At 44.9% G+C, this 26,076-nt stretch overlaps 1 protein-coding gene across 5 annotated transcripts in view; it reads left to right on the plus strand.

Moving 5' to 3' along the window:
* Positions 1–26,076, plus strand: part of CIT (citron rho-interacting serine/threonine kinase) — a 165,003-nt gene that overhangs the window by 44,000 nt on the left and 94,927 nt on the right. For all 5 annotated transcript variants that reach the window (XM_023760388.1, XM_014462467.2, XM_023760390.1 and 2 more), the window contains one exon: positions 17,682–17,865. In XM_023760388.1, coding sequence (XP_023616156.1) covers positions 17,682–17,865 — 184 coding nt within the window. The remainder of the gene's footprint in view (positions 1–17,681; positions 17,866–26,076) is intronic.

The raw sequence follows: 26,076 nt of genomic DNA on the forward strand, positions 1-26,076 counted from the left end.
ACTTTCCACACACAAGAGTGTTCCCTTGATGAAAGCAACATTAACCTCGCTGTTTCACCCCTAATTCTTTTTTTTCTTGTTGTAACTAAAGGAAGGACTGCTTAACACAGCAGGTAATCTTCTAAAACTCATTATCTCAAGAGGTGGTCTTGGCTGGATATATAAATGCAGTTTAAGAAGGGTCTGGGCAAATTTATGAATGACAGAGTTGGGAATGGCTTCCGAGAGAAACTTGGACAAGTCTTGGCTTTGACACTGAAGTCAGATGGAGCATCTGTGCCCCCCTGGGTCCTGCCCCTGGGGGGTGATATGGGCACCACCAGGACTCTGACCCAGCTCAGGAATGCTTATTCTCCCAGCAAGCAACCTCTGTGATGAGTCACTGCCACACTCATGGTCACCAGGTGCCCATTACTCTGATGCTTCGTTCCCAGCTTCACATAATCAGATGTAAGGTTGGGTTTTCAGCTGCTTATTATTATTATCATTATTTCAAGGCTGCTTTCCAAGTTTTAGTCTGGGGCCTCTTCAGTGTCCTATGTTTCTTGGGCTATGCAGTTCTGGTGATGTTTCAGGTGTTGGTCCGGAGTCTGGTTGTACCCACGCTGATTTTGGGCTCTGGAAAGCTGAAGTCAGTCAAGCTCCTCTTTCATGCCTTTGGGGTCGCACCTGCCTTTCCTGGCATCATGCACCTGCTCCTGTCAGGGGGGAAGCATAGCAGTCTGGTGCACTCTTCCAGTTACACCTTCCAAAACATATCCCCCGCCCCCCCCAAAGGCATGGTGATGTCAGTGCAAGTAGCACCTTTGCACCTCTCATCCAAGACAACCAAGTCTCGACACTGAGAAATGCATAATGGGAGTATCGATTATGGATTATTTCCTAGAACATCTGTGGCTGTTGCTCTAGAGAACTTGTATTGTCTGTTGCTTATGACATGGGCTTTTTCTTTTCATTTGCCTTTCTTTCATCATTCTCAGGAAGGCACAGTCCTTGAAAAATTATTCTGAGTTTTCAGGTCCTTAACATTTGTTAGCAGAGAGTACATTTTGTTTTGATCTGGGAGTGCCTCTGGTGGTCCCTTGCCGATGAATACTGAGATATTCCCCTGTCAGATAGGTTTTTCACTCTCTCTCTTTTTTTTTTTTTTTGGCTGATGATCATTATTTGCTATCTGAATAGTGAAACCACAAGGTCATAATCCTGTGGATGCTCACTTAACCTGAGGGATGACAGCATTTGGTTTAAAGGAGAGGAGGTCTATTTCTTCTTAGCCTCAGGTGAAATTCTACATATTGTTGTGTGTAGAAATAAGCACTATGTAACTAACCCATTGGGTGTTTTACTCCAGTCCCTCTGTGTGATAGGAAATGGCACCTATTCTGAGTCAACTACTAGGTATTTAAGTATATCACACCATATTACTTTAAACAATTCTGTCAGAGGTAAGGATTTTTATACCCATTTCACAGATGTGGACATTGTGGTAACTTATTCCAGGTCATATAGCAAGTGAGTGAGAGGGGCCAGATTTGGGTTGAGGTCTAGAGCCCATGCTCTTTCTTTCTTTCTTTTTTTTTTTTTTTTTTACACCAAGCAACCTATGTAGCAAACATGGTTGCTTTTTTTTTTTTCCCATGCTCTTTCTATAATAGCATGCATGCCTTAGCAGAAGTAATTGTGATTTGTAATGATGACATATCATAAACCATGTCACACTATAGATGGTTTAATCTCTGTGTCTATTTACGCATATTAGTAACTAGAGGCCTGGTGCACAAAATTCGTGCACTTGGGGGGTGGGGGGAGCCGTTGCCTCTTGCAGTCCGGGAATGCCCCTGGGGGGTGGTCCTGGTGGTGCGCAGTCGAAAATCCATAATCGATACTCCCATTATGCCTGCGCCCTCTCGCAGTCCAGGAGCCATCATCAGTTGGACATCCTTAGCGTTGCCATGGAGGTGGGAGAGGCTCCTGCCACTGCTGCTGTGCTTGCCAGCTGTGAGCCCGGCTTCTGGCTGAGTGGCGCCCCCGCTGTGGGAGCGCACTGACCACCAAGGGGCAGTTCCTGCGTTGAGAGTCTGCCCCCTGGTGGTCAGTGCACGTCATAGCGACCAGTTGTTCTGCCGTTCAGTTGATTTGCATATTAGCCTTTTATTATATAGGACTAGGCGCCCGGTGCACGAAGATTCATGCACGGGGGGTGGGTCCCTCAGCCCAACCTGCACACTCTCCAATCTGGAGCCCTCAGGGGAGCCCTCTCCAATCCGGGAGTTTCTGTCTGTCTTTGCAATCATATGAGCGAATTGTCTGAGACCCCAACCCAGTTTGGTTTTGTGCTCACAGAATAGTAGAGGTCTTTTTTTTTTCTTTGCTCCATTGGTGGAGATTTCCTAGAAGTTGCAGGATATCTTCCTTTTAATTTTTCCTCAACACTCTGACTTTACTTATTTCTCTCACCTTTGCTTTCCCTCCATCCCCCATCCACACCAGTAACTTGCTCCAGGCTCACTTTGCTCTGGTGTCTAGGAGATTGCACAACGCATCTGCCACCAGAACTACGATTCTCAGCATTCCTGGTGCTCCCGGCGCTCTGGGCTTCCGCTTCCGGTCCAGGGGCTGCCACCAGAACTGCGATTCCCAGAATTCCTGGTGCTCCCTGTGCTCTTGGTTTTCGCTTATGGTCCAGGGGCTGCAGAAACAAAAAGGATTGGGAACTTCAGCTGCCCCTAGGCCGGGCCGACAGGACCAGACACTCCAATGGCTTCCCCGGGACCCAGGCTGCTCAGTGCCTGCACAGGTAGGCCCAGAGCAGCCGGGGGGCGGGAATGCCCCGCCCCCCAGCCGCTCGGCGCATGCGTGCTGCCCACAGGCCTGCCATGGCGATGTGGAGGATGTTCCCGCCCCGCCCCCAGCCGCTCGGCACCTGCGTGCATGTGCACTGCCCACAGGCCCACCAGCTTTGTTGGGTTAATTTGCATACTCGCTCCTGATTGGCTGTGGGGCGTCCCGAAGGTATGGTTAATTTACATATTTGTCTTATTATTAATGTAGATTGCAGTAATTTTTGGATGTACAAGACTCATCATGATATTTGAGTATCTACAATGTCTAAGGGCTACATTGGGTGCTGTAGCTCTATAGGTGAATAAATTTGGATATGACCCTGTCTTCATGGAGCTTATAGTCTAAGCGTTAGAGCCTTTGCTTAGATAGAGCTATGGCTCTGTTAAAATTGCTGTACCTCAAAAGGTAGAAAGTTTAATGCTTAGTTGGTCATTCTGGCTTACTGAACCACCAATGCTTGATTTTAAACAAAATGTAGACCATGACCCAGTGACCCCTCTCTATATATAGCGTTCTGTTCTTTCTGCTAATCTCTTACCCTTCCCACACCTCGGATTTAGCCTGGGAAAGGACAATCACTGCTGGATCAATGACCTACTTCTAAAATCGGGGTTTATAGTCTTGAGATGAATTGAGAGGACTGGACTCATGTTTTCTGTTTATTTAGAACAGGATTTCTCAACCTGGGCACTATTCACATTTGGGACCAGGTAATTCTTCGTTGTGGGGGCTGTTGTGTGAATTGTAGCATGTTTAGCAGCACCTTTGGCCTTTACCCATAGAGGTCATCCCTGCAGTTGTGACAACCAAAAATGTCTCCAGATATTTATTGCCCAGTGTCCCTTGTGGACACAGTCCCCCCCAGTTCAAAATAATTGATTTAAAGAATCGACCGGTCATTACCAGGAGAGAGTATCACAGTAATCGGAATCCCTCAAGATTGCTGTTGGCTGACAAGCAGTGGAGCCGTCGTCTGGGGTCAGTGGGACCTTGCTGTGCAGCGTGTGGACCGTGGACCAGCAGCGTCAGCATCACCTGGGAGCTTGTTAGAGATGCAGAGACTCACGCCCCACCTGCTAAGCCGAAGCTGCATTTTAATAAGGTCCCCAGGAATCAGATTCCTGTGCATATTAGTGTTTGTGAAGCTTGGCAAGAGGAGAAAATTAGATCTGAGTTTCTTGTTCATGTTTGTGGAGTCTTCTTAGTTTTGTGCTCTGGGGTCAGGCTAGGGGGAAACTGCTTTTTGGTAAGAACTTCAATGGGTGGATGGAAATGCTTAGAAATGCCAAACTTTAGGTTCTGCTTTTGAGGAACTGAAAGTTCTCCCTCAGGTGGGCTTTATATTCTTCATGACTTTCAAGATGGTGGTTTAACTTAATCTTCACCTGCTGATAGCAAATGGCTGTAAAAAGGCAGTTTTATGCCTTCCCACACCGCAGCTAACTGTCATTTTATATTTACCTTTAATTAAGGATGGATTAAGTTTTTCATCATTAACACTTTTTTATTTGCGTATTATACTGCCATGCCATTTATTGAGCACCTGCTATGTGCTAAGGGCTCTGCAAAATACTTTATGCATGTTATTGTTTCATTTACTTCTCCCCAAACCTCTGAGAGACAGGTACAATTATTAGTCCCACAGTACAGGTGAGGATACTAAGGCCTAAAGAGATGAAGCCGCTTGGTGAAGGTCACCGAGCCAGGCGTTGGCAGTGGCAGAAGTCAAATCAGATCTCCCTGACTCCAAGCTCTCTTAGCTTTTATTTATTTGAAAAGTAGTACAGTCCCTGGTAAAACATTCCAGTGTCAAGAAAGGTTATACAATGAAAAACATCTCCTTCCCACCACACACCCAGTTCCTCTCCCTACAGCGAACCACTACTGCCAAATTTTTGTATAACTTTCCATAATATTTTCTGTTAATATAAATGACAGCACAGCCTGTACTCTTAACAGCATCATTATACTGCCTCTCAAGAATTCAGGAGTATTTATTGTCAGGTTATTTTCCTGCATCATTGGAATAAATGAGGGGAAAGTCTTTGCAAAACCCTACTGTGTTTATCCTTTGAATTTGCCACTCTGACTGTTGATTTCAAATGAGCGGTGCTTCTCAAATGAAAAGCCACTTACGGTTTTAATATGAATATTTCAGTTATTTATTTTAGTGTTCTGTTTTTCAGATAGCATTCTCTCAATGGCTTGTGCAGTGTGTGTGTGTGTGTGTGTGTGTGTGTGTGTGTGTGATTTGAGCCTTTTTAAGGTCTCCTATCATTTGAGCAGGCTTCCGGCCATGTGTTGTTTTGTAAAATAGTTTGAGGACAGTGGTAGATGTACTTCTCTGTTAGCCTTGGGTGGCCCCTTAAATGTACTAGTATCTCCCTGTCAGACACTCACCCAGTCACTTCAGGGGCAGGAGGAAGGGAGGAAAAGGAGCTGCTTGGGGAACTGGTATAAGGAGGGTAGGAAGAGGCGGGGTGGTATAGTAGTGATGGCAGAAACACAACTTACTGGACCACCTGCTAAAACCTAAAGAAGGAATAATGAAGACATGTAGTCAGAAGCTCTTACCGTCTTATGGGATATACAGGTGGATATTGATGTGTCTCTTGAGGGCTGTTCTTTTTTTAGAGAGTAAGTCATTGACAAGAGAAAATAGACTAAAAAGAGCTAAATGCTTATGAATTAAAATGATAGGATTTCATTCTAGAAGCTACATCCAGATGTTAAACATATGTATTATTTCACTTTATTCCAAGATAAGTTGAAACAAGCTTATTTTAGTTATAATTGCAGTATTAAAAGGATACAAAATAAATGTAGAAATCTGGGTGGTAGAAATATCAGGGTAAGGAAATAAAATCAGGGTCAAAGGTGAAAACAAGCAAGTGCCTGTCAAGTTGCTAGAAGACAGATTTGGTACTCTCAGCCTTCTAGTGGCCACAGCAGAAAATATTATGAACAGTCCCCCGAGCCTCAGTTCCACGAGAAAGAGACCTAGAATAGTTTGCTCAGAAAAGATTTGATTTTCTGGATACTGAGCCTTGAGGAACTTCCCCATGAATGAGACCCCTTGTGACTTGGTGGGCCACATCCTTCCAATACATGCCCTGGGGACTTCCCTATGATTCTTCCTATAGTGCCTCTTCGTGTAAGCCAACAATGCAATGCTAAGTTCCAGTTCAGTTAATCAACTCTAAACGAGGTAAATTAGTGCCTTTTCTGGGAGAAGATGGGAAACAGGAAATAGGTTTGTAGAGAAAGCTCATAAATTGGAATCCATAGCCCTTAAATTCTCACTTGCCAGAAAACCTTCCACAACCAAGCAATCATGGAAATGATTTGGCCAAAGATTCAAAATTATATTAAACATCTGGGACTATATTCAGCAGCCAACTTCCCAGTCAGCTCTGTGAAGTGTGGTGATTGCATTTACGTACATATTCAGAGGGCGATGTTTGGATAGAATTAAAGAGGGCAGTTGGCAGGAGTCAAAGAGATTAAAGCCTGGGACAAAGACGAGGAGGTCCAGGTTGTTCATGACTGAGGGCTTGGCAATGATTTTCAGTGTCTCACTTCAGAGAAAAGTGTGGCCAACTCTGTTGATCCCTTCTGATAGAAAGGAAAGGTATAGCATTGACACTTTGGGTTCTAAGACCCACCCTCTGTCCCTCAAAATTCTGACTAACAAAGGACACACACAAAGAACTGGTAGCCAGATAGGGATGGAAATATCCACTTTATTCTTGGCAAGGCAAGTGCTCAGTAACCTTGGACGTAGGGGTCTGTTAAATTCACCTACCCTATTGAACAGAGAAGAATGGAGGCCTTCCCTCATAGACAGGGAGGCCTTGCTCAGGGGGCCTGATGGAAATGAGGAGGACAAGCGTGGTCACTTGGTTGAGTGCCTGCTGCATCTGGACATGGGCAATAAAACAGGAAGTGGTAAGCCTGGTTCTTGTTTTCGCAGCAACCCTGTGCGCCACTAAAACACAGCCTGCTGAATGTCCAAGTCCTTCCTTGGGGGAGGGGTGAATTAAAGGGTGAGACTACATGTGTTTATTCTACACTCCTACCTCATGGGATGAAGGAGCCTGGGTGGAAGCTCCTTAGACCAGGAGAGAACTGGGGACAAAATATTCTCCCTTCCCAATGGTCGGAGACAGCTTTATTGGGGAAGAATAGGCGCACAGTAAGTACATGCATTGTAAGTGTGCGCTTAAGTTTGGCGTATGTATGCACCTGTGAAACCATCACCACCCTCAAGATATGAACATATCCATCACCCCCGAACGTTTCCTTGTAGCTCTTCTCTACCACCTCTCCCCCTCCCTTCCCTTGCCCTCAGACCATGACTGACCTGCCTCTGTCACTCCAGTTTATATTTTCTAAACTTTATATTAAACCATGCAATATGTACTTATTTTATCCGGCTTCTTTCATTTATAATTATTCTGAGATTCATCCACATTGTAGGACGTATCATTATTTCATTTCTTTTTATTGCTAAGTAGTAGTTCATTGTATGGATATACCACAATTTGTTTATCCTTTCATCTGCTGATGGACATTTGGGTTGTTTCTAGTTTTTGGCTATTTGAAATATAGCTTCTATGAACACTTGTGTACAAGTCTATGGACACATGCATTCATTTGTCTTGGACAAATGCCCACGAGTGGAATGGCTGGATCATAGATGTATGCTTAACTTTTTAAGAAAGTGCCAAAGTTTTTTAAAGTGGTTGTGCCGTTTTACATTCCTACTGACAGTGTCTGAGAGATCTAGTTTCTCTACATCTTGCCAGCACTCCAGTTGGATGTAAAGCCACTCATATCTTGGAATATAGTCAGCTATGGAGATGGGCTTACATTAAAAATATTTTCCCCATGTCATTGACTTGATGAAGTGAGGTCATTGTCTTATAGAACATCCCCACTTTTGCCTCTGCTTTCTCAGTAGGGATGATGGTGGTGGTGGTTTTGTATTTGCTCTTCCAGCCCCTGTAAACTGGAAGGCAGCTCCAAAAACTAAAATGGATTCTGATTTGACTTTTTTTTTGGCAAGAATATCTAGTAGAGGGGCTTCTCTGGTCTAAGGTGGGACAAGAGGAGCATCGAAAAGACTGCAGTGAAGACATCAACTATATAAAAATTCATGACTTCACACCAATAACTGAAAAGGAAATCTTATTGGTTATTTCTGGCCATGGCTGAGGGCCCCCACTCTCCAACTCATTACTCTGAATGTTCCTAAATATAGGGAAAGACCCAAGCATTTATCTTGCCTTCCTATTCGAACTATCTTCTAGGGTAGGGGTGGGCAAACTTTTTGACTCGAGGGCCACAATGGGTTCTTAAACTGGACCGGAGGGCCGGAACAAAAGCATGGATGGAGTGTTTGTGTGAACTAATATAAATTCAAAGTAAACATCATTACATAAAAGGGTACGGTCTTTTTTTTTTTTTTTTTTTTTTTTTTTTAGTTTTATTCATTTCAAACGGGCCAGATCCCGGGCCGTAGTTTGCCCACGGCTGTTCTAGGGTAACTAAATTGTTGATGTGGTAATAAATGCAGAAGGAATGACAATTAGAAAACCATCATTTTGTAGCCCTTAATGAAATAATGGCTTTAGGCAGTGGTCATCAGTGACCATTCATTGAAAGATTGGAGGGACCTTTATCGTGGAGGGAACAGGCTGATATCATTGGAATCCTTTTCATTGGGTCTTTCTTAACATCACAAGAAGGGAAACAAGCAGACATCCTGTGCCCTCTAATATCATGTACTAGTACGTAGCCAACACACCCTGGGGAGTATTCTTGCCAAAAGAATGGAATATGAATATACGGAAGGCCCTGGATTTAACTGCCAGTTTATAGGAGACATGCAGGACAGAAAACATGTTAAACGAGTCAAAAAAGTAAAACCAACCAAGTGCAGAATGTGGGAAATTTTATAGGGACATGTGATCCAGTTTCTTAAACCAATTAATAGCATTAAATGGTATAGATTAGGTGGTACACCAGCTGAATCAGTGTATGAACCTTGGTTGGATCCTGCTTCAAACAAACCAACTGTAAAGAAACAGTTTTGGGACAATCTAACACAAACATGGTATTAGAAAATGTTGAAGAGTTGCTATTAACTTTGTTGGGTGCGTGACAGTATTGTGTGTGTGTGTGTGTGTGTGTGTGTGTGTGTGTGTGTGTGTGTAAGTCCTTTTGTATTAGAGCAGTGGTTCTCAACTGAGGGCAGTTTTGCCCTCCAGGGGACATTTAGAAATGTCTGGAGGTATTTTTGGTTGTCATGACGGGAGGTGCTATTGGCATTAGTGGGTCTAGGTTGTGGATACGGGTAACCTATAATACACCTGGCAGCCCCCTACAACAAAACAGCTGGGAAACCCTGCTTAGAGATATCTCCTGCAGTAATGATGGGAAAAACGATAGGATCTCTGGGGTTTGCCTTTAATAATCAACAAGCATCAGACAAGGTAGGGGTGGGGTGAGATGCAATGGAAGGTGATGGGCACATGGGAATTCATTTTTCTACCTTACTGCTTCTGAGCATGTGAAAGTTTTCATAGCAAAAAATTTAAAAATAAAATTTGAAAATGTTGGAGGAAAGGATACTACAGAGTCTTGAGGGCAGCAAAGAATGAATCAAATCCAGTGTGTTCTTGGCTGTAAGTAATTCAGTTGTTGAGATTGAGGGTGAGCAGATTCTAGGGAATGGAAGCCGATGAACCAGCTCATGTGCTTTTGTTTAAAGTATAGTCTGGGGCTTCCACCTGGGTCCCAAACTGGATCTATCCAAACCCCACTTTGCAGAGAAATGCCCAGCTGTAGTGTGAACAGGTCTGTCTTTGGAGTGTTTTCTAGCCTGTGTAGATGTGTCACAGGCCACTGAGCACCTAGATTGAGAGGGAAGGGAGAAACAAAGCAAAAGGAAGAGTTCGAAATCTGGTTCAAGTGCCACCAGAGCTGAGAGAAAGTGTCTCTGACGTACAATTCTGTGGGGAGCGTAAGTTGTTACCCAAGAACTTGCTAGGAAGTAGCCCAGTAGGGACACGGCTTTTGAGAATGGTGAGTTTCAGGCAGAGCTCACAACCCCCTCGAGATCTCGTCTTTGCCATCAGAGAGGAACTCTGCTCAGCAGCTGGCAGCCAGACCCTAGCACCTGGCGATGGATTGACGAAAGCATACTCCAGTGACTCTAACTTCCTTTTCATTTACTGTGAAGCTACATTGTGAAAATCACCAGCCAAATCAACATTGCCCTAAAGCAGCAGTTTCGACCCCTTTGGGGGTCGAACGACCCTTTCACAGGGGTCGCCTAAATACATCCTGCATATCAGATATTTACATTACGATTCATAACAGTAGCAACATTACAGTTATGAAGTAGCAATGAAAATAATTTTATGGTTGGGGGTCACCACAACTTGAGGAACTGTATTAAAGGGTCTCGGCATTAGGAAGGCTGAGAACCACTGCCCTAAAGTCTTTTTATGACTCTTTTGGGAAGTCAAGAGATGGGATAACTTTTAATTTACTTAACTCTATTGGAAACTGGTTATGATTTGTCTTCTTTTTGAATAACTTATACAATGTATCATTTGGATGAATTATATCTGATCGCCTCCCACCTGGAGGCTGTAAGGAATATAACCTGTTCTCATGGGCTCCGTTACTTCTGTGTATTTAGTAATTAGCTCTATTTGCCTATCCCCTGACGTATTCTCTTGGTTCATTCTCAGGAGACCTCTGATATTAGGTTAGCTTGCTCTTTCTATCATAACCCTTTTCTCTTGGAATTAGAGCTGGTCATTGATATTTTTAAAATGATAACAAATACTGCCCTTGCATCAGTTGTTACATTTTGCCTTTTCTTTCTGTTGCCCTTCTCCTGTTAACCCACACCGTGTCTGTTTCTGTTATCACTTCCTTTGGATAGAATTTGTCATGTTGACTATTGTAGACTTGTCCTTTAGAGGTTTCTGGCGTCGACCTCTTCCAACTATCACTACGGAAACGATCATATCAGTCTCGGGAACTGACACCAGCGCAGCACTCTAAGACTCTCTCTAATAATCCCTCCTGTCAGTCCAATCCAGGATCCCCCCTTTCGAGGTTCAGCCAAGATTTCACTTTCACGGACTTTGCAGCCTCATTACCCACAGCCTCTCGGGCAGCCGCTCTGTGGCTTATCTAAAGTAGCACTCTTCCCCGCACTTCAGCCACGAAGACACCTTTTAACCAACTCTTGAGATTCATTCACCTCCATGACACTTCCCTTCAGGAACACACGAAACGTCCTGTATCCCCGTCTTCAAAACTCGCTCTCACTCCACTGATGTATTCTTGACTATTCACACCTATATCCTGACCTCTAAACAGCAGAAATTGCTTCCCTTTCACTTATTTTGCAGTTCTGTGTTTTTAACACAGGTAAGTGCAATCCCAGTGGCCCCTCAGATCTTAAGGAACTGAAAGATAGCTTATTTTTTTGTAGTCTTCCTTATAGGTTTGAACATAGCAACTACTTAATTAGTTAAGTATTTTTTTTTAATGTATTTTTATTGATTTCGGAGAGGAAGGGAGAGGGAAAGATAGTGGAAACATCAATGATGAAAGAGAATCATTGATCGGCTGCCTCTTGCACGGCCCCTACTGGGGATTGAGCTCGCAACCTGCAATGTTCCCCGACTGGGAATCGAACAGTGACCTCCTGCTTCATAGGTGGATGCTCAACCACTGAGCCACATGGCCAGACTAAGTAGTTGTTGTTTTTTAATTTTTATTTATTGATTGATTTTAGAGAGAGAAGAAGGGAGGGGAGAGAGAGAGAGAGAGAGAGAGAGAGAGAGAAACATTGACTTGTTGTTCCACTTATTTATGCATTCATTGATTGATTCTTGCATGTGCCCTGACTGGGGATTGAACCCATGACCTTGGCGTACCGGGGTGATGCTCTAACCAACTGAGCTACCCAGCCTGGGCTAAGCAGTGCTTTTTAAGGTGCAGCACATCATGGTAGATGGAATAAAGTTGCAAATGTTTTTGATTTAATATTATTGAATGCCCACTATGTTTCAGGCACAGTCCTGATTCATTATATTGATTTATGTGCCATTGTCCTTTATGACACTGTGTTGGCTGTTATTCATCTTCTACCTCTGCCACACACAACTCAGCACCAGTGTCTGTGACCACAGTGATGATTAAAAGTCATAGGAGTTTTATGAGCCATATCTAGGCTCAGGTGTTTTTATTTACATACTAGAGGCCCAGGGCACAAAAATTGTGCATGGGTAGGGTTCCTAGGCCTGGCCTGTGATCAGGGCCAATCTTCCTCGGCTGCTGGCAGCTGGCCCCATGCCCCCACCACTGACGCCGGTCGCCCTCTGTGTATGGGGCGACTGACAGGGCAATCGGGGCCCTTGCACCTGCCTTGGCCTGGCACCACCTGCATCCGCCGTCACCCACCCCCAGTTCCCTGTTCCCCATCAAGAGATTGGGGCCTGTGGGCTGAGGGCAGCTCCTGCATTGAGCGTTTGCCCCCTGGTGGTCAGTGTGCGTCATAGCGACCAGTGGTTCTGCCGACCCTTCGTTCTGCCACCCCGTCGATTTGCATATTACGCTTTTATATATATAGATTTTATGCGTCAATTCTTCATGACTAAATTGGGTCTCCTAAAGTGGCATATTGCATGAAATAACCCTTTAGGTCTAAGAAATTATCCCACATCTAAGGGTCTTATTATTCATTCCTTCCTTCAAACCAGATATTAAACATGGAACAAGGACAGCCAGGTACTGCTGTAGGTGTGAGGTGTGTCATGGTGAACACAGCACAGTCTTTCCCCTCATGGAGCTGGTGTTCCAGTGGGGAAAGCAGATGATAGACACAGCAACAAAATTAGAAAATCTTTTGTGTGTTTTTTTGTTAATCTTCACTCAGGGATATTTTTCCATTGATTTTTAGAGAGAGTGGAGGGGAGGGAGAGAGACAGAGAGAAACACGGATGTGAGAGAGGCAAATTGATTGGTTGCCTCCTGCACATGCCCCGACAGGGCTGGGGATTGAGCCTGCAATGAGGTATGTCCCCTGGACTGGAATTAAGCCCATGACCCTTCAATCCGAGGGCCGACATTCTAATCACTTAGCCAAACTGACCAGGGCTATGTTTTGAATACTTGAAGGCAATAAATTTTTTCCCCCTCAAAGCTTCTAATGAATGTCAGGACTTAAAAAAAAGAGAATTTATAGGAAAGAGATTAACTATAGTTCTAAAAATAGCTCTTTGTTTCTGAAAGCCTTGTTTTGCCATCTATCTTATATAACTGGAGGGAAAAAAACAATGCTTCAGAACTTATTTGGATAGCCCCTGCCACCAAGGAGAAAGTGCCCTGATGTGACCTCAAGCACAAGCTGATTTACTTAAAAATTTGTAGGAAAACATACTTTTCTATTTTTTCTTAGTGGCTTTTGCCAATGAAAAATAGATCTTAATATGTGGCTTCTTATTTGTCATTATTGATTGTGGTGGGTGTGTTGGGGGGAGGTGATGATTTTGTAATACTGTATCAGAAAATAATATAGGCACTCATTAACATATTTTTCAGACAGAACAATCTCTACCTTAAATAAAGAGGCCCTAGAGCCTCTTTATTTAACTCAAACATCAAGTCCTTCCTCCCAGCCTGTATTAGGCTACGTACTCTCTTTGCAAGAGGTATTTCCTAGTCATTTAATTATATGTCTGTTCAGTAAGTATTTATTGTGCACCTACTATGTTCCTAGCAGTATGCTATATTCTCAGACTCCATCAACATAGATACAGATCCAGTGACCTATGAATACTTTAAAAAAATTCTCACCTGAGGACATGCTTATTGATTTTAGAGGAGGTTGGAGAGAGGTAGAGAGAGGTGGAGGGGGCGGGGGGAGGGAGAGATGTGAGAGAGAAACATTGATTGGTTGCTTTCCTGTACACTCCCTGACTGGGGATCAAACCTGCAACCTTCTGGTGTATGGGACTGAGTCATCCAGCCAGGGCTTACTACCTTTTTTAAAGCAAAAAATATTACAGTTTATTAGGATCAAACAAGGGCCATTTTCCATAATGGACGAGGAAAAGGAGAATTAGTTCCCCAAGATAGATGTGCTCACATACTTGGTGGTCTTTAGACTTGGCCAAATTTTACACGATCCTTTTAGAATATGGCATCTAGATTTTGATTGTTTGCTGCTGCTCACTCCATCTGGTGCTGCAATTAGATGTGTATTGAACCTTGTCATTCTCTGTCCTTTGACCTCTCATGTCTTCTCTGTCTCTGTGTGTTGCATTCATTAGGAGCATATTTCCAACTGTAGCATGCTCATGCACATCTTGTTAGAATGCAGCTTCTGATTCCCTGGGCATGGGGCAGGGCCTGGGGTTCTGCATTTCTAACTCCCCCGCGATGCTGATGTTGTCAGCCTACAGGTTACACTTTGGAAGCGTAAGTCTATGTGTTGTCTTTAGATGTAACTGCCAGTTCACTAATTTTCTCTTCAGCTGTGTCTAATCTTTTATTTAATGCATCCAATAAATTTTTAGCTTTAAATTCAGTAATAATACTTTTCATTTTTATAAGTTTCACTTGCTTCCTTTCAAATGTGGTTGGTCCTTTTTCAGAGTATTTTGTTCTTTTATTAGAATTTTTACTCATTTACCTTGATAATAAATTACAAATTTTTTTATGGTCCATTTTAGATTGTCCTTTTATCTGCAGTTTTTGGAGGGCAGATTTTCCCATTATATCTGTTGATGCTCCTTCATGATAGTTTGGATGGTCTCTTTTTTCTTGTTATGTGTAGCTGATTGTTTTTCGTTTTTTGTTGTGAACTCATTTGCAGTAGGGATTGTGTGTGTGTGTGTGTGTGTGTGTGTGTGTGTGTGTGTCCTGGGTTGTGAGAGTGTCCCTACAAGTTATTCTCCACTTGTGCCTGTGAGTACCCTAAGGACTCAGTGAGCCTGGACCAGTGTCAATGCTCATTTCTTGCCCTGTGGCTCCCACACCGCTCAGGACACTGTGAATGCAGACACTCTCCCCAGGTTTACAGAGTTAGTCACCCTGTGTCTTTCCCCCTAAAGGGCCCTGGTCACGGGTGAGCATCCCCATCACTTTCAGTTTCCAGTGTCCCCACTTCTCTTGACCTGAGACGTCGGCTCTTCTCCCTGCCCACATGTGATTCCCAGAGGCTCTTCTTTTCAGTTTCCTGTTGCACTCAGTTACTACCTGTCTGGAGGTTTACATCCCTGGCTTTTCATCTGTCCTGTGAATATCTCACATGTTATCAGCGGGTATATTTCATGGTGACTTCTTTTTATTGCAGCTTATCTGGCCCTTTTTTAAATCTTGACCAGATGGGCTACCTTTGAGCATGATGGAGTTTTAAAGAGGACTCTTATTTTATAGTATGCAATTTCTAAATCATAATTATTTCTACCCCTATATTAATCATACTCCTCACTCAGAAGTGGAATTCTATCTTAGTCTCCTAAAGATAGATTAGAACAATGGTCGCCAACCGGTGGTCCGTGGACCAATGGTGGTCCGAAAGGTCCGAAATGTTGGCGACCACTGGATTAGGATATAGTGGGAAGGGTATTAAACCTCTGTTAGGAATTAAATGATATAAGATGATTAGCACAAACATCCGCATGAGTGTGTCGGTGTCATGTGCAGGAAAGAAGAATATTCAACACAGATTCTGCTGTATCTCACTGGACTTCAGTAACTGCAGCATCTGTCATAAACATGTTCATATGAGCAACAGTAGTATAGTAGGCAGTCTTTATGGAGTGCTTACTGTGTCTTGAGAACTGTACAGGCATTTTATACAAATTATTCTCACTTAAACCTCCCAGCAGCCCTTTGAGGAAGTTATCTCTGTATTGAAAGTGAGGCTCAGAGAGGTTAAGTGACTTTCCCAAGGTTACAGAGCTGTTAAGTGGTAAAGCTTGAATCCACTCAGATCCCCAAAGTATGTGCCATAACCACGATGCTTCCATGCTATTATCTTCTGCAAATCTCTCTTCATACATTTCTTGTCTTTATCTGAGTTTCCTTATTTTAGGATGGAAAACTCTTTTTGATTCTTATGCGATGTAGCTTCATTAAAATTTTTTTTTTGCTTAAAGAAAGGTATTGGGTAATTGAAATCAGATTGGATTTGAAGCTGTGTTGATGGAAGTATGCATGGGATGTAGGCTGAAGCATTCAATGTAATTTTTTCCCCATCCGCTAATTTTTAAAGTATTAAGCGAGTAGATTCTGATACTAACAGAGAACATTTAAATTCTCTTGAGAGCTTAGAGGTGTTAAATAATTTCCTGGCAGTGCACATTTTACATTTTCAATCTCCCACCTCATCTCAATGCACCTGCAGCTCTGAGAATGCTCTTTTGCACTTCCTGGGAGCAGCCAGACCCCCTTCCTCTCCTCCACCCTGCACATCCCTCCACTGCTCCATTTACTTCCCAGTGCTGCTGCAGATGTTGTTGTCACTGGGGAACTTTGGAAACAGCCAGAGTCTTTAGAGTCTGTAAACAGAAAACAGACTGCTGATCAGATCTGGCACACGGCTTTGTCCAGGAAACAAGGAGTTAAACAAGTCTGGACTGTGAAGGGCTATGACAACTGTCCTAGGGGGCGCTGTAGCCAGCTCCGGCAGTGACTCATGCTGCCCTGTCACTCAGATCAGCATTGGCCCCTGCCACGCAGGCGGCCAGGTGGGGTTATAGCCAGAGCACGCACAGAGTGGGGAGCATGAAGCCTGCACTGCGGGGGATGTGATGCCCAGCTCGCCAACTCGCTGGGCCAGGCTGCCTCAGACGCTTCAGCCTGCAGCCATGGTAACGCTTCTGGCCGGCTGCACCCCTGGGAGCCCACCACCATGGGCAGCCTCCTGGTGACCGATGGATGAGTTTCCACCTCCCTGACTTCGAGAGAGTTGAGTAGGTCTGCAGCGAGTGGAGAAAGATGTAAGATGCCCCTGGCCTGGAGTCATGCCTTAACGAGGTAGGACGCCGATGTCCTTCGGTGCATCCGGTGCATCCGCCAGCGCAGGGGTGCTGTAAATCATGGGGAAGAACTTTATTTGGCTCATGTTTCATTATGCTGATTGAACTGCGGTGGGTTTGGGGACGGGGGGAGGCATGCTTGAGCTGGGGAGAAGGGAAAATTAACTAAAAAAAAAGTGGTTAATAAGAGCTCCGTGTGTACTCATCTGGGTATGAATGAGGAAGACTGCAGTGCTATCCTAACAGGAGTTACATACCTCCCAAATCCTCTTTCCTGTTCCTCCCTCTCATTCCGGCTGATCCACGAAATTCCATCTTATTTCAACCTTATTTCAGTGAATAGCACTAAATATTAATAATGCAGACCTGTCTGGAAGAGGAAATGCATAGGTTTAGGTCATCGGGCATGCTGGCACCCCCGCCGATGCTCTGTGTAAGCTCTCTGGAGATATCAGCCATGAGCATCTTGCTCACATGAGTTCCCCAAGTGCTTTCTTTCCACCAAGTGACCTGTTTGAGTTTATCCCAGCAGAGAAGGCAGCCTGTCTGCGGGTGGGTGGCCATGTTGGCAGAGAAGGGGTTAATCTCTTGTTGCTGTAAGAGCCAGCCCAGGCAGGGGCTGCCTGTGCGAGCTAGATTGAAAGCAGGCGCTGCAGTGCCATCGCAAACGCTGAGGGAGTCAGGATTTTCTCCGCAACAGTGTGCAATCTGGCTGAATTTCTCTCTCTCCCCACCTTCTTCTTGTTTTTCTTTAACCAGCTCCTCCCCCCTTCGTTCCCACCCTCAAGTCTGATGATGACACCTCCAATTTTGATGAACCAGAGAAGAATTCGTGGGTTTCATCCTCTCCGTGCCAGCTGAACCCCTCAGGCTTCTCCGGCGAAGAACTGCCGTTTGTGGGGTTTTCATATAGCAAGGCACTGGGGATTCTTGGTAGATCTGAGTAAGTGAGAATTTGACTTTCTAAGGGACCTGCATTGATGCAAGACCCACAGAGACCCAAGGTGGTGGTGGTCGGGTGGTGGGAGTGTGGTGGGGGGAAGCTGTTAACCAGCTGCATTGGGAAAGCAATTTACCTGTTTGGGCTTGGGAGGGGTTGACTGTTAATATTTTCATTTTGCTCTGTTTAAGGTACCTCTTCCTGTCTGCAGCATCATAATTGTCAATTGGGTACTTTGGGTTAGTTTTCTAGTCTTTGGTCTTCTTTAGAGGGAGGAGATAGTGGGAAACATCTAGCAGTGCAGATCCGTGGTGGAAGGAGAAATGTGCAGGGCTAAGATGAGCTGTCCATCTATGTATCTGTCCACCTAGGTCTCCATCTCTCAGGCGGGTAGATGGAGGTCGCTATCTTGGCTGTACTGAAAAAAACCTAAAAACTGTGCCTCAGGGTTTCCTGATGGGTTTAGCTGTCAGAGCTTCAAGTGGCTGTGCCGGAGCTCTCACAGAGCTGTGCTCGGCTCCGCTCGAAGTCTGCTGAAGATCAGGGCGCTGGCAGAGCGCTGGCAGCCAGAGAAAGCCCGCTACCATGAGCCACCAGGAGGGAGGGAGTGTGATGCAGCGAGTCACTGATTCCCAGAACCTGGGCTTCACAGGGGAAAAACCAAACCGACCAGGAGACTAGAAAATGGAAGTGTACATATTACTGTCCACCTCTTGACATGAGAGGTCTTTCTTCGTTTTTTAAAAAGCCAATGAGAAACGCAGTAGCGTGGCAGTTGGGACGGGAGTGTCCTGGGTTCCGCCCCCTGGAATTTGTCTAAAATGCAGTAGCCTCTGTGGATGCAGGAGCTCAGTGTCTCGCTTCGCTCTCATGATCCGATGACAGTCTGTGTTCAGAGGCGGAGTTCCCAGGCAGTTCCTGGACCGGCCCTGGCTCCTCACTTGGAGGCTCTCAGGGTAATGTTGGGTAGGTAGTTGCTGCCCACTTAGGAGACGAGCAGAATCTGATTTTCTCCCTGGCAACATTCATTCCGATTTGTTGTGCTTGTAGCTTAGACATCAATTTGAAAGGATATCATGTTGGTTCTTGGATGGTGTCTCCCCTTGGATGCTATTTTGACAGTAATGTTCCTGAAAAGATTTCAGACTGTTGTGGGGAATTGGGCACTTGACATGAGATAGGGTTGAGGGCTGCAATTGAATTTGAGACAGATTTTTATTTAGAAAGGCACTGAAGTGGTCCTTCTTCCTCCCTGCCTGGGTGCTAGGCTTAAAATTTGGGGTTGGATTTCGGTAAGTGTTGGCTGTGCCTTTCTGGCTAAATTTTCTCAGCAACCCCAAAGGGATCTGACGATGGGAGGAGAGGCAGAAAGCGAACTAGCTGTTGAATGTGCCCTCAGATGGATTTGAAATGGCCCAGCAGGGCTGCGAGCTTTTGCACTGGCTTCATAGCCAGGGCAGACGTGGAGGCCCGATACTGAAGGATGCATGGTTCCTGGGCAGCTTAACCTTGACACATGCAGCACACTGAAGGTCACAAATCGGACTGGAAGGAGGCGTGCGGAGAGTTCTAGTGCTGGTCAGTAGTGGGCCGGCCAGGTCAGAACGAAGCTTGCTTAGGGTGCTAATCAGTGATCTGAAAAACCAGAGAGGACTCGAGGGAATTAGATTTTAGGGGCAAAGGCAGAATGATACGGGGGATCTTAGGCACACAGCAATTAATCTGAAGCAGGGTGTGATTAATTGCTTATTTTTCAGGAAGACCGTAATTGCATCTTCCCGTTTTTCACCGAAAGCTCAGTTAAGGGAGCTCTCTGTCAGGGCATCTCAGGGCTAAGGCCCAGGTCCTCGACGAATATTTGTTGATTTAATTTTCCCGTGATCCTTTTCCCCAGATTGTGTTTATATTGCTGACTGTATCTGAAGATATGCTATCTTACCTTTGGTCGTTCAAACTATATCTCTAGAGCATAGAATGAGCTTCTGTTCCTGCCCCAACAGAATGCTTAATAAGATTCTCTTAAAATAAAAAAAGTCCATGCAAACAAAAGGCTGTATTTCTTATTTGGAAGATGGGATCATAGTACCTGTCTTTGGGGAAACTTCATTGCCTTTTCCATACCAATTCATGGTTGGAATCAGAAAGAATTTTCTTTCATCTTATGTCTTTTAATGTGATTTTGCCTTCAGACTATACTGCCATGGGCAGCCCTACAGGTAAAACCTATAACATCATTTTAGGAATTCACTCCACCTGTTGGATGTAGGTGACCCTGGACATATTGGATTGTTATTATTGAGAAATTCAATAAAAGAGATTCAATGATGGAGTTACTTAGAATCCCCTGCAGGTTTGTTGATATATATTTACAAAATTCACTTGGAGGTGGGGGGAGGCATTTTCTGGGGGTACCACCATCGCCTCCAGGGACTGGTGTTTCTTCCTGAGTTTCTCCTCCTCCCCTCCCTGTTTCCAGCATCACAGGTTTTTATTTACACACATTGATTACCTGTGCTGTTACTCACTCTTCACACCACCGAGGAAAGTGCAGATGTTGCTCTACTGCGTTGGGTAAATTGACCCCAGGTCTGCTGCCAGTGAGTTGAATGAAATGTTCAGAGGTGGGGCTGAATGAATGAGGAATTTTCACGGAGACTCTGGCAGTGCGATGACTTTGTCGCGACTGTTTTTTAGGATGCCTTTTCGGGCCCCCAGACTATTTCTAAGCCAGCGACTGAGCGCATCATTCTTTTAAGGTTTAATACAGCTCTCGATTTCAGCATTCTCTGTCAGAGTCTTCGTGGGAGTTCCTTGCAGCTTGAGTTGGAGGGAGTAGGAGAGAGTCTACAGAACTAGTTTTGGTTGTCTTTGGGGTGGGATTATGGCTAAGTTGGTTAGTGCTGGAGAGTGGGTAAGTATCCCCTTTTTCTTTTTAATCAACAATAACCCAAGCCAAGTCCCCAAGCTCTGCATGCCTGGTGGTTCCTGTGAGCTTCTATTTGCTTGGATTTCACAATAGTAGGGTGTTAACAGAAATCGGTGTGTTAAAGGTTTCAAAATAAAGCGGGTCCGGCCCTCTTCCCTCCCCCGTCAGTGCGGGTCCATTTCCTTAGGGCCCTTCTCCTTTCTCCGAGGTTGGAGGCACTGCCTTGTTGAAGCTCTTGCTGGATCTGTGCATCTCTGCAAACATTCAGCATCAACTCTAGAAGGAAAAAGCCAGTTGGTTCTGTAGTTTGTGTAGTTTCTACAGGCCAGTTGTGTGCTGTTAGAGAAGCTGGGAATTGTAGAGGAGCGCTGGGAACTCAGTGGGACTGGACTCAGGGATGCCAGTGTCTGAGGAGGCTGTTTAGGAAGGGGCCTACTCTTTCTTTTGGCTCAGGGCTTTCCCCTTTCCTTTTGGGTGGGTCTGAAATTTCGTTTTGGAGCCAGCCATCCCAACACGGGGGGAATGAAGAGGGGCTGCCATATTGCTTCCCCAGGTTCTTAGAGAACCAGTTTTCGGTGCCTCTTCCTTGCTCCACGGGGGCCTCTTTGCATGTCAGTTTCCTCCACTGCAAAGTGGGGTAATGATACCACCTCCTCTTGGGGCTGTTGGGAGGATTCTGTGAAGCATTTAAAACACTTGATCTAGTACCTGGCATGTGGAAGAGTCTCAATAAACGTTCACTTCTATTACTTTCGTTACTACTGATACTCTATTCTGTAAATGCAGTGTCCTGTTCATGCCAAGTGGTGATGGGAAGAACTCAGCAATAATTAAAAGTCAAAAGTCATACCAGACCAGAAACCCAGCTTCCCAGGCCCTGGTAACTTTCTGCTAGAGAAGCTTGAACGTCCTGACCAACCACAAATGAGTAGGCAGTTGCCAATACCTGTAGGTAGAGGGTGGTGGTTGGGGTGGAGTGGATGGGGGATAGAATTAGAAGGCCCAGGCCCAGAACGGGTTCTTTTCCATCAGGTTGTACAAGTGAAAGTATATGTGTGTGAAACAATTCAGGGAGCACCAGGCAAACACCTTTGCTGCAGATATCTTGGTACAAATTGGAGTGGCAGGAGAGCCAGGCAGTCCAGGACCGGACACTTGGTGGGTAATGCCAGTCACAGTTCTTGCCAAATTACAGTGATGATCATCGTTGGAATGTCTGTCCATTTTCCCTCGTCAGCTGTGATCACAGGGCAGGGCTCGGTCTCATTCATCCGCTCTTACTGGAGCGCTGGGCATGGCAAACCGGCACGAAATGTGTGCTGGAACTGAATTTATAAGCGTACGGGTGGAAGGTGAAATATTTGGCTTGGCTTTTTAAGAGACAATGATTTGGATGAGTGGAGAGGGATGTAGACAGGATTTCAGGTAGGCAGAGTGATAACAACAGCTCATCCTTACAGGGTGCCAGCTCTGTACCAGGCTCTGTTCTAAGCACTTTATACAGATCAACTCATTTAAACTGCACAGCAGCTTGCAAGGAAGGTACCATCATCATCCCCAGTTTACATGTGAGGAACCTGGGCACAGAGCGAGTCAGTAACTTGCCCAAGGCCACACAGTTCCGAGTTGCTCAGCCGGGACTTGAACCCAGGCAGATTCACATGCTTGTCGACGTGGAGAATGACAAGGAATGGGTTTGGGGCAGGTTCGGATGAGAATTAACAAGCGACCTAAATGCAAAATGACTTTGTTTTCAATCTCTGTGAGTTTATTGAGTAGGTGGACTGTGTAGCTCCGGGATTTTTCTGATTGATTTCTTCCTCTTCTCATTTAGACACTCTTACCGTGTGTGTGTGTGTGTGTGTGTGTGTGTGTGTGTGTGTCCATCAACACATGCGTATGTACTCTCTCCCTGAGAGTTCTTATTTGCTAGGGTCTAAGGTTGGCAAGGACAGGGAGCTGCATTGACCTTGCTCTCCACCCTATCTGCAGGCTGATCATATACAAGTTGCTCAATAAGCATTTGGTGAATCGATCCAAATCATTTTTATGGCTGCAGCTCTCCATTTGTTGATGACTCTATGATCCGTGTCTATTCAAACCTACATTTTATACTTCCACGCTGCCGCCTGTCATCTATCCTGGGATTGCTTATTCTAGTGAAGGATAGCCTGAACTCTCCAATCAGTCCTACTTCCTTTTTACTGAAATACTTGGGAATATTCTCTTAAAAATGGTTTTCCTTTCCATGTCCAGCCCAGATCCCTATTGCAAAGAACCTCATCTGTGTTTTGATTTTTTCTTTAGTCAGCAACAATGACAGAATCTGTTGTGGTACATGAAGGTATGCATCCCCTGTACTTCCCAAATAGGTTAAAAAAACGTAACTAGCTCCTGCCCATGGTTTCTGTGTGTCCTGCATGGTTTCCATTCTGCCGTTATCTGGACCAGATGTCTAACGTTTCCCTCGGTTGTGTTGGGTTCTCTATTCTTGATCATTCAGTTCTTCCTTCTCTTAGTCGAGCACATCTTGTTCTGCTTGCCTTATTCTGTTCTCTATTTAAACCGTGCGTGCTTGCCTTGCAGGCCTGGCAGGGCCGTTCTGCCGCCTTCTCACTTGTCTTAAAGATACCTTCAGGAAAGCGGATCCAAACCATCCCAGCCCAGTCCCAAAGATTAGGCTCTAGAAGATCTGTCAAGTGTTTTTTTTGCTGGCCTACACATGCTAATTTGCACGGTTGCCTCGGATCCCCTAAGAAGACAGTAATTGACTAAATGGAGCTGTATGTTCCCAAGCTGTGCGCCAGTTTGGCAACTCTTCCTTTACCTAAATGAATTTCTCTCTGTTCTCTCTGTTTCTCTTATCTCTTGTCTCCTGACCTCACTCTCCTTCTTTTCTCTGACAAGCTTCTAGAAAGAATAGCCTACAACCTCTTCTCAACCTCTGCACCTCTATGGAAATGACTGTCTCAGAAGCGACGATTCCACCTCACCACTAGATACTGTTAACTGCCACATTTGTCTTGAAATTTTCTACTTTCTTCTGCAAACATGGCTTTCCTTCTAACCCTCTGCCGTTCTCACTCTTGTGGCTGGTCTTCTGTTCCAGGCCCTTAAAACGTGCACACCGTTCTCTGAAGTTCCCTCCTCAGTGCTCTTTTTAGCCTGTTCTTGGTGATCTCATTCAGTTCCTTGATGTTAACTCTCCTTGCCCCGTGCCCTTCCTCCCAGCCAGGATAGTCTACCAGTTTCTCACCATCTCTGTCCTCTGTTCCCTCCCAACACGGACACACTCAGTAAGCCACTAGGTGCTAGTTGTGGCTTCTTCATTTCATTTAAGAAACTACCACTTTCCCTGCCCTTCTAAGATAAGAAAACGGAGTAATCTGAAACTCTTTCCACCTCCCCCGCATCCCATCAGTTGCCAAGACCTCTATGTTGTGCCTCGAGGATGACACTTGTATCTGTGCCCATCTTTCTGTCCTCACGCCCCCCCCCCCCCCGCCCCCCTTGACACTTTTGCTTGGACTAATGCAGTAGCTTAACTGATTCCTCTGCTTCCAGTTTTCCTGGCTCTAACCCATTCTCCACAGAAGATGGAACTCTTCCAAATCACAGGTTGGATGATGTCATTCTCCTGCTCAGACCTTCAGTAGTATGACAGTGCGCACAGAGTTAACGGCCACTCCTGGACTTGGTATTCAAGCCTGGTCTGTGCCAAGACCCAGCCTGCCTTTCAGTTCTCATTCCTTCTTGTCTCCTGTGTCTGGCCAAGCTGCTCATGCTCTTCGAGGACAGTGACTGTGTTTTCTACCTTGTGCCTTGCCCCTGGCAGGTCTTCAGTGAACATTTGTCAAATTGAATTAGACTAAAGTGGCCAGGGATTATACCATTTTCTTCTGCACAGTTTATTCAACCGCTAATGGAAACTGTCATCTATTGAGTACTTCCTGTGTGCCCAGAACTATGCTGAGTGCCTTACATGCATTATCTCATTAAGTCCTCACCGTAAATCTATGAGGCAGCTGGTATTAGCTCCATTTTACAGATGAGGAGACTAAGGCTCAGCAATGTTAAATTATTTTTCTGAAGTTTTGTAGGTAGTAACAGATCTAAGACTTAGACCCTGCTTCTAATGGTTATGACTGTACTAGATTATGCAGAACCTACAGAGTTGCCTAAAAATAACAAAGGCGAAAGAGCTGACTTCACTGAGAATTCACTCTGTACCAGATGCTATTGCAAATGACAGGCATCCTCATTTCATCCCAATAACAACCCATTGTTTTACAGATAAGAAAAGTGGTGATCAATAAGCGTGAAACTTCTTACGTTTCATGCACTTTGATGTGGCAGAGGATGGCCAACTTTTTCAGTGTGTAACTTTAGAGCTGATATAAGCACTCTTTATTTTTTTGAATGAGCTATATAGCACAGGCTTTGGAGTCAGAGAGATAAGAGCTCATATCTAAGCTCCACCCTTGCTAGCTGTGTGAACGAGGCATTTAACTTCTCTCAGCCACAGCTCCCTTAAGTGGCTCCCTTAAGTGTAAGTGGGGGTTATAATAGCGTCTGTCTGTTAGGTTTGTTGTGGGGAGCATACAGTTGCTAGCACCTGGAACAGGTGAGTGTTCATTTCATGTTTGTTATTGAGGGGTGAGGATGGGCTTAAGGGTGCTTTCGGCTTTCTGGTCTTTCCTGCTTCCACTTTATAAAGACATCTTGCTGGTTTCTGCCCATTGAGAGAAGCAGACTCCATGTGGGGTGCCTGACAGATGTCGTAATACCTCCATTCAGTTTTTTATTCTGAATGGAGTCTGTGGTGTGTCAGTAAAACATGCTCGAGGCTTCTGGTAGGATCAATTTCAAGTGGGGTCTGAAAGTCGGCACCGGGGAAGGAGGACAGGTCGGTCTGATGTCACGCACTTCCTCCACTTTACGGTGCTTGAGTGTGGCAAGTGTGCATGTAATTGTGGCATTGCTGTCCCAGAACTAATATTGGGCACCTCTTGAGCAAGGGCCAGCAACAGTACTCATGCCAGCCTGCAAGGAAGGCACTGTTTGTGTTGTTTTCCTTTGTCCCACCATGACCTTTGAACTGAGGTGGCCTGGGGCACAGAAGCTCTTGGCACATCATTCATTCATTCATTCATTCACTCAACAAATATATTGTTCTAGGCCTTGTGGCCTAACTATGAAAAAGGCAGAAAAGGTTCTTGTCCTTAAGAAACTAGCGTTCTGTTGGGGGAGGCAGAGGATAAACAAGCTCTTAAATTGGAACATTCAGA

Source organism: Myotis lucifugus, unplaced genomic scaffold (assembly GCF_000147115.1).
Source record: "Myotis lucifugus unplaced genomic scaffold, Myoluc2.0 scaffold_181, whole genome shotgun sequence".
In the NCBI taxonomy this organism is placed as follows: domain Eukaryota; kingdom Metazoa; phylum Chordata; class Mammalia; order Chiroptera; family Vespertilionidae; genus Myotis; species Myotis lucifugus.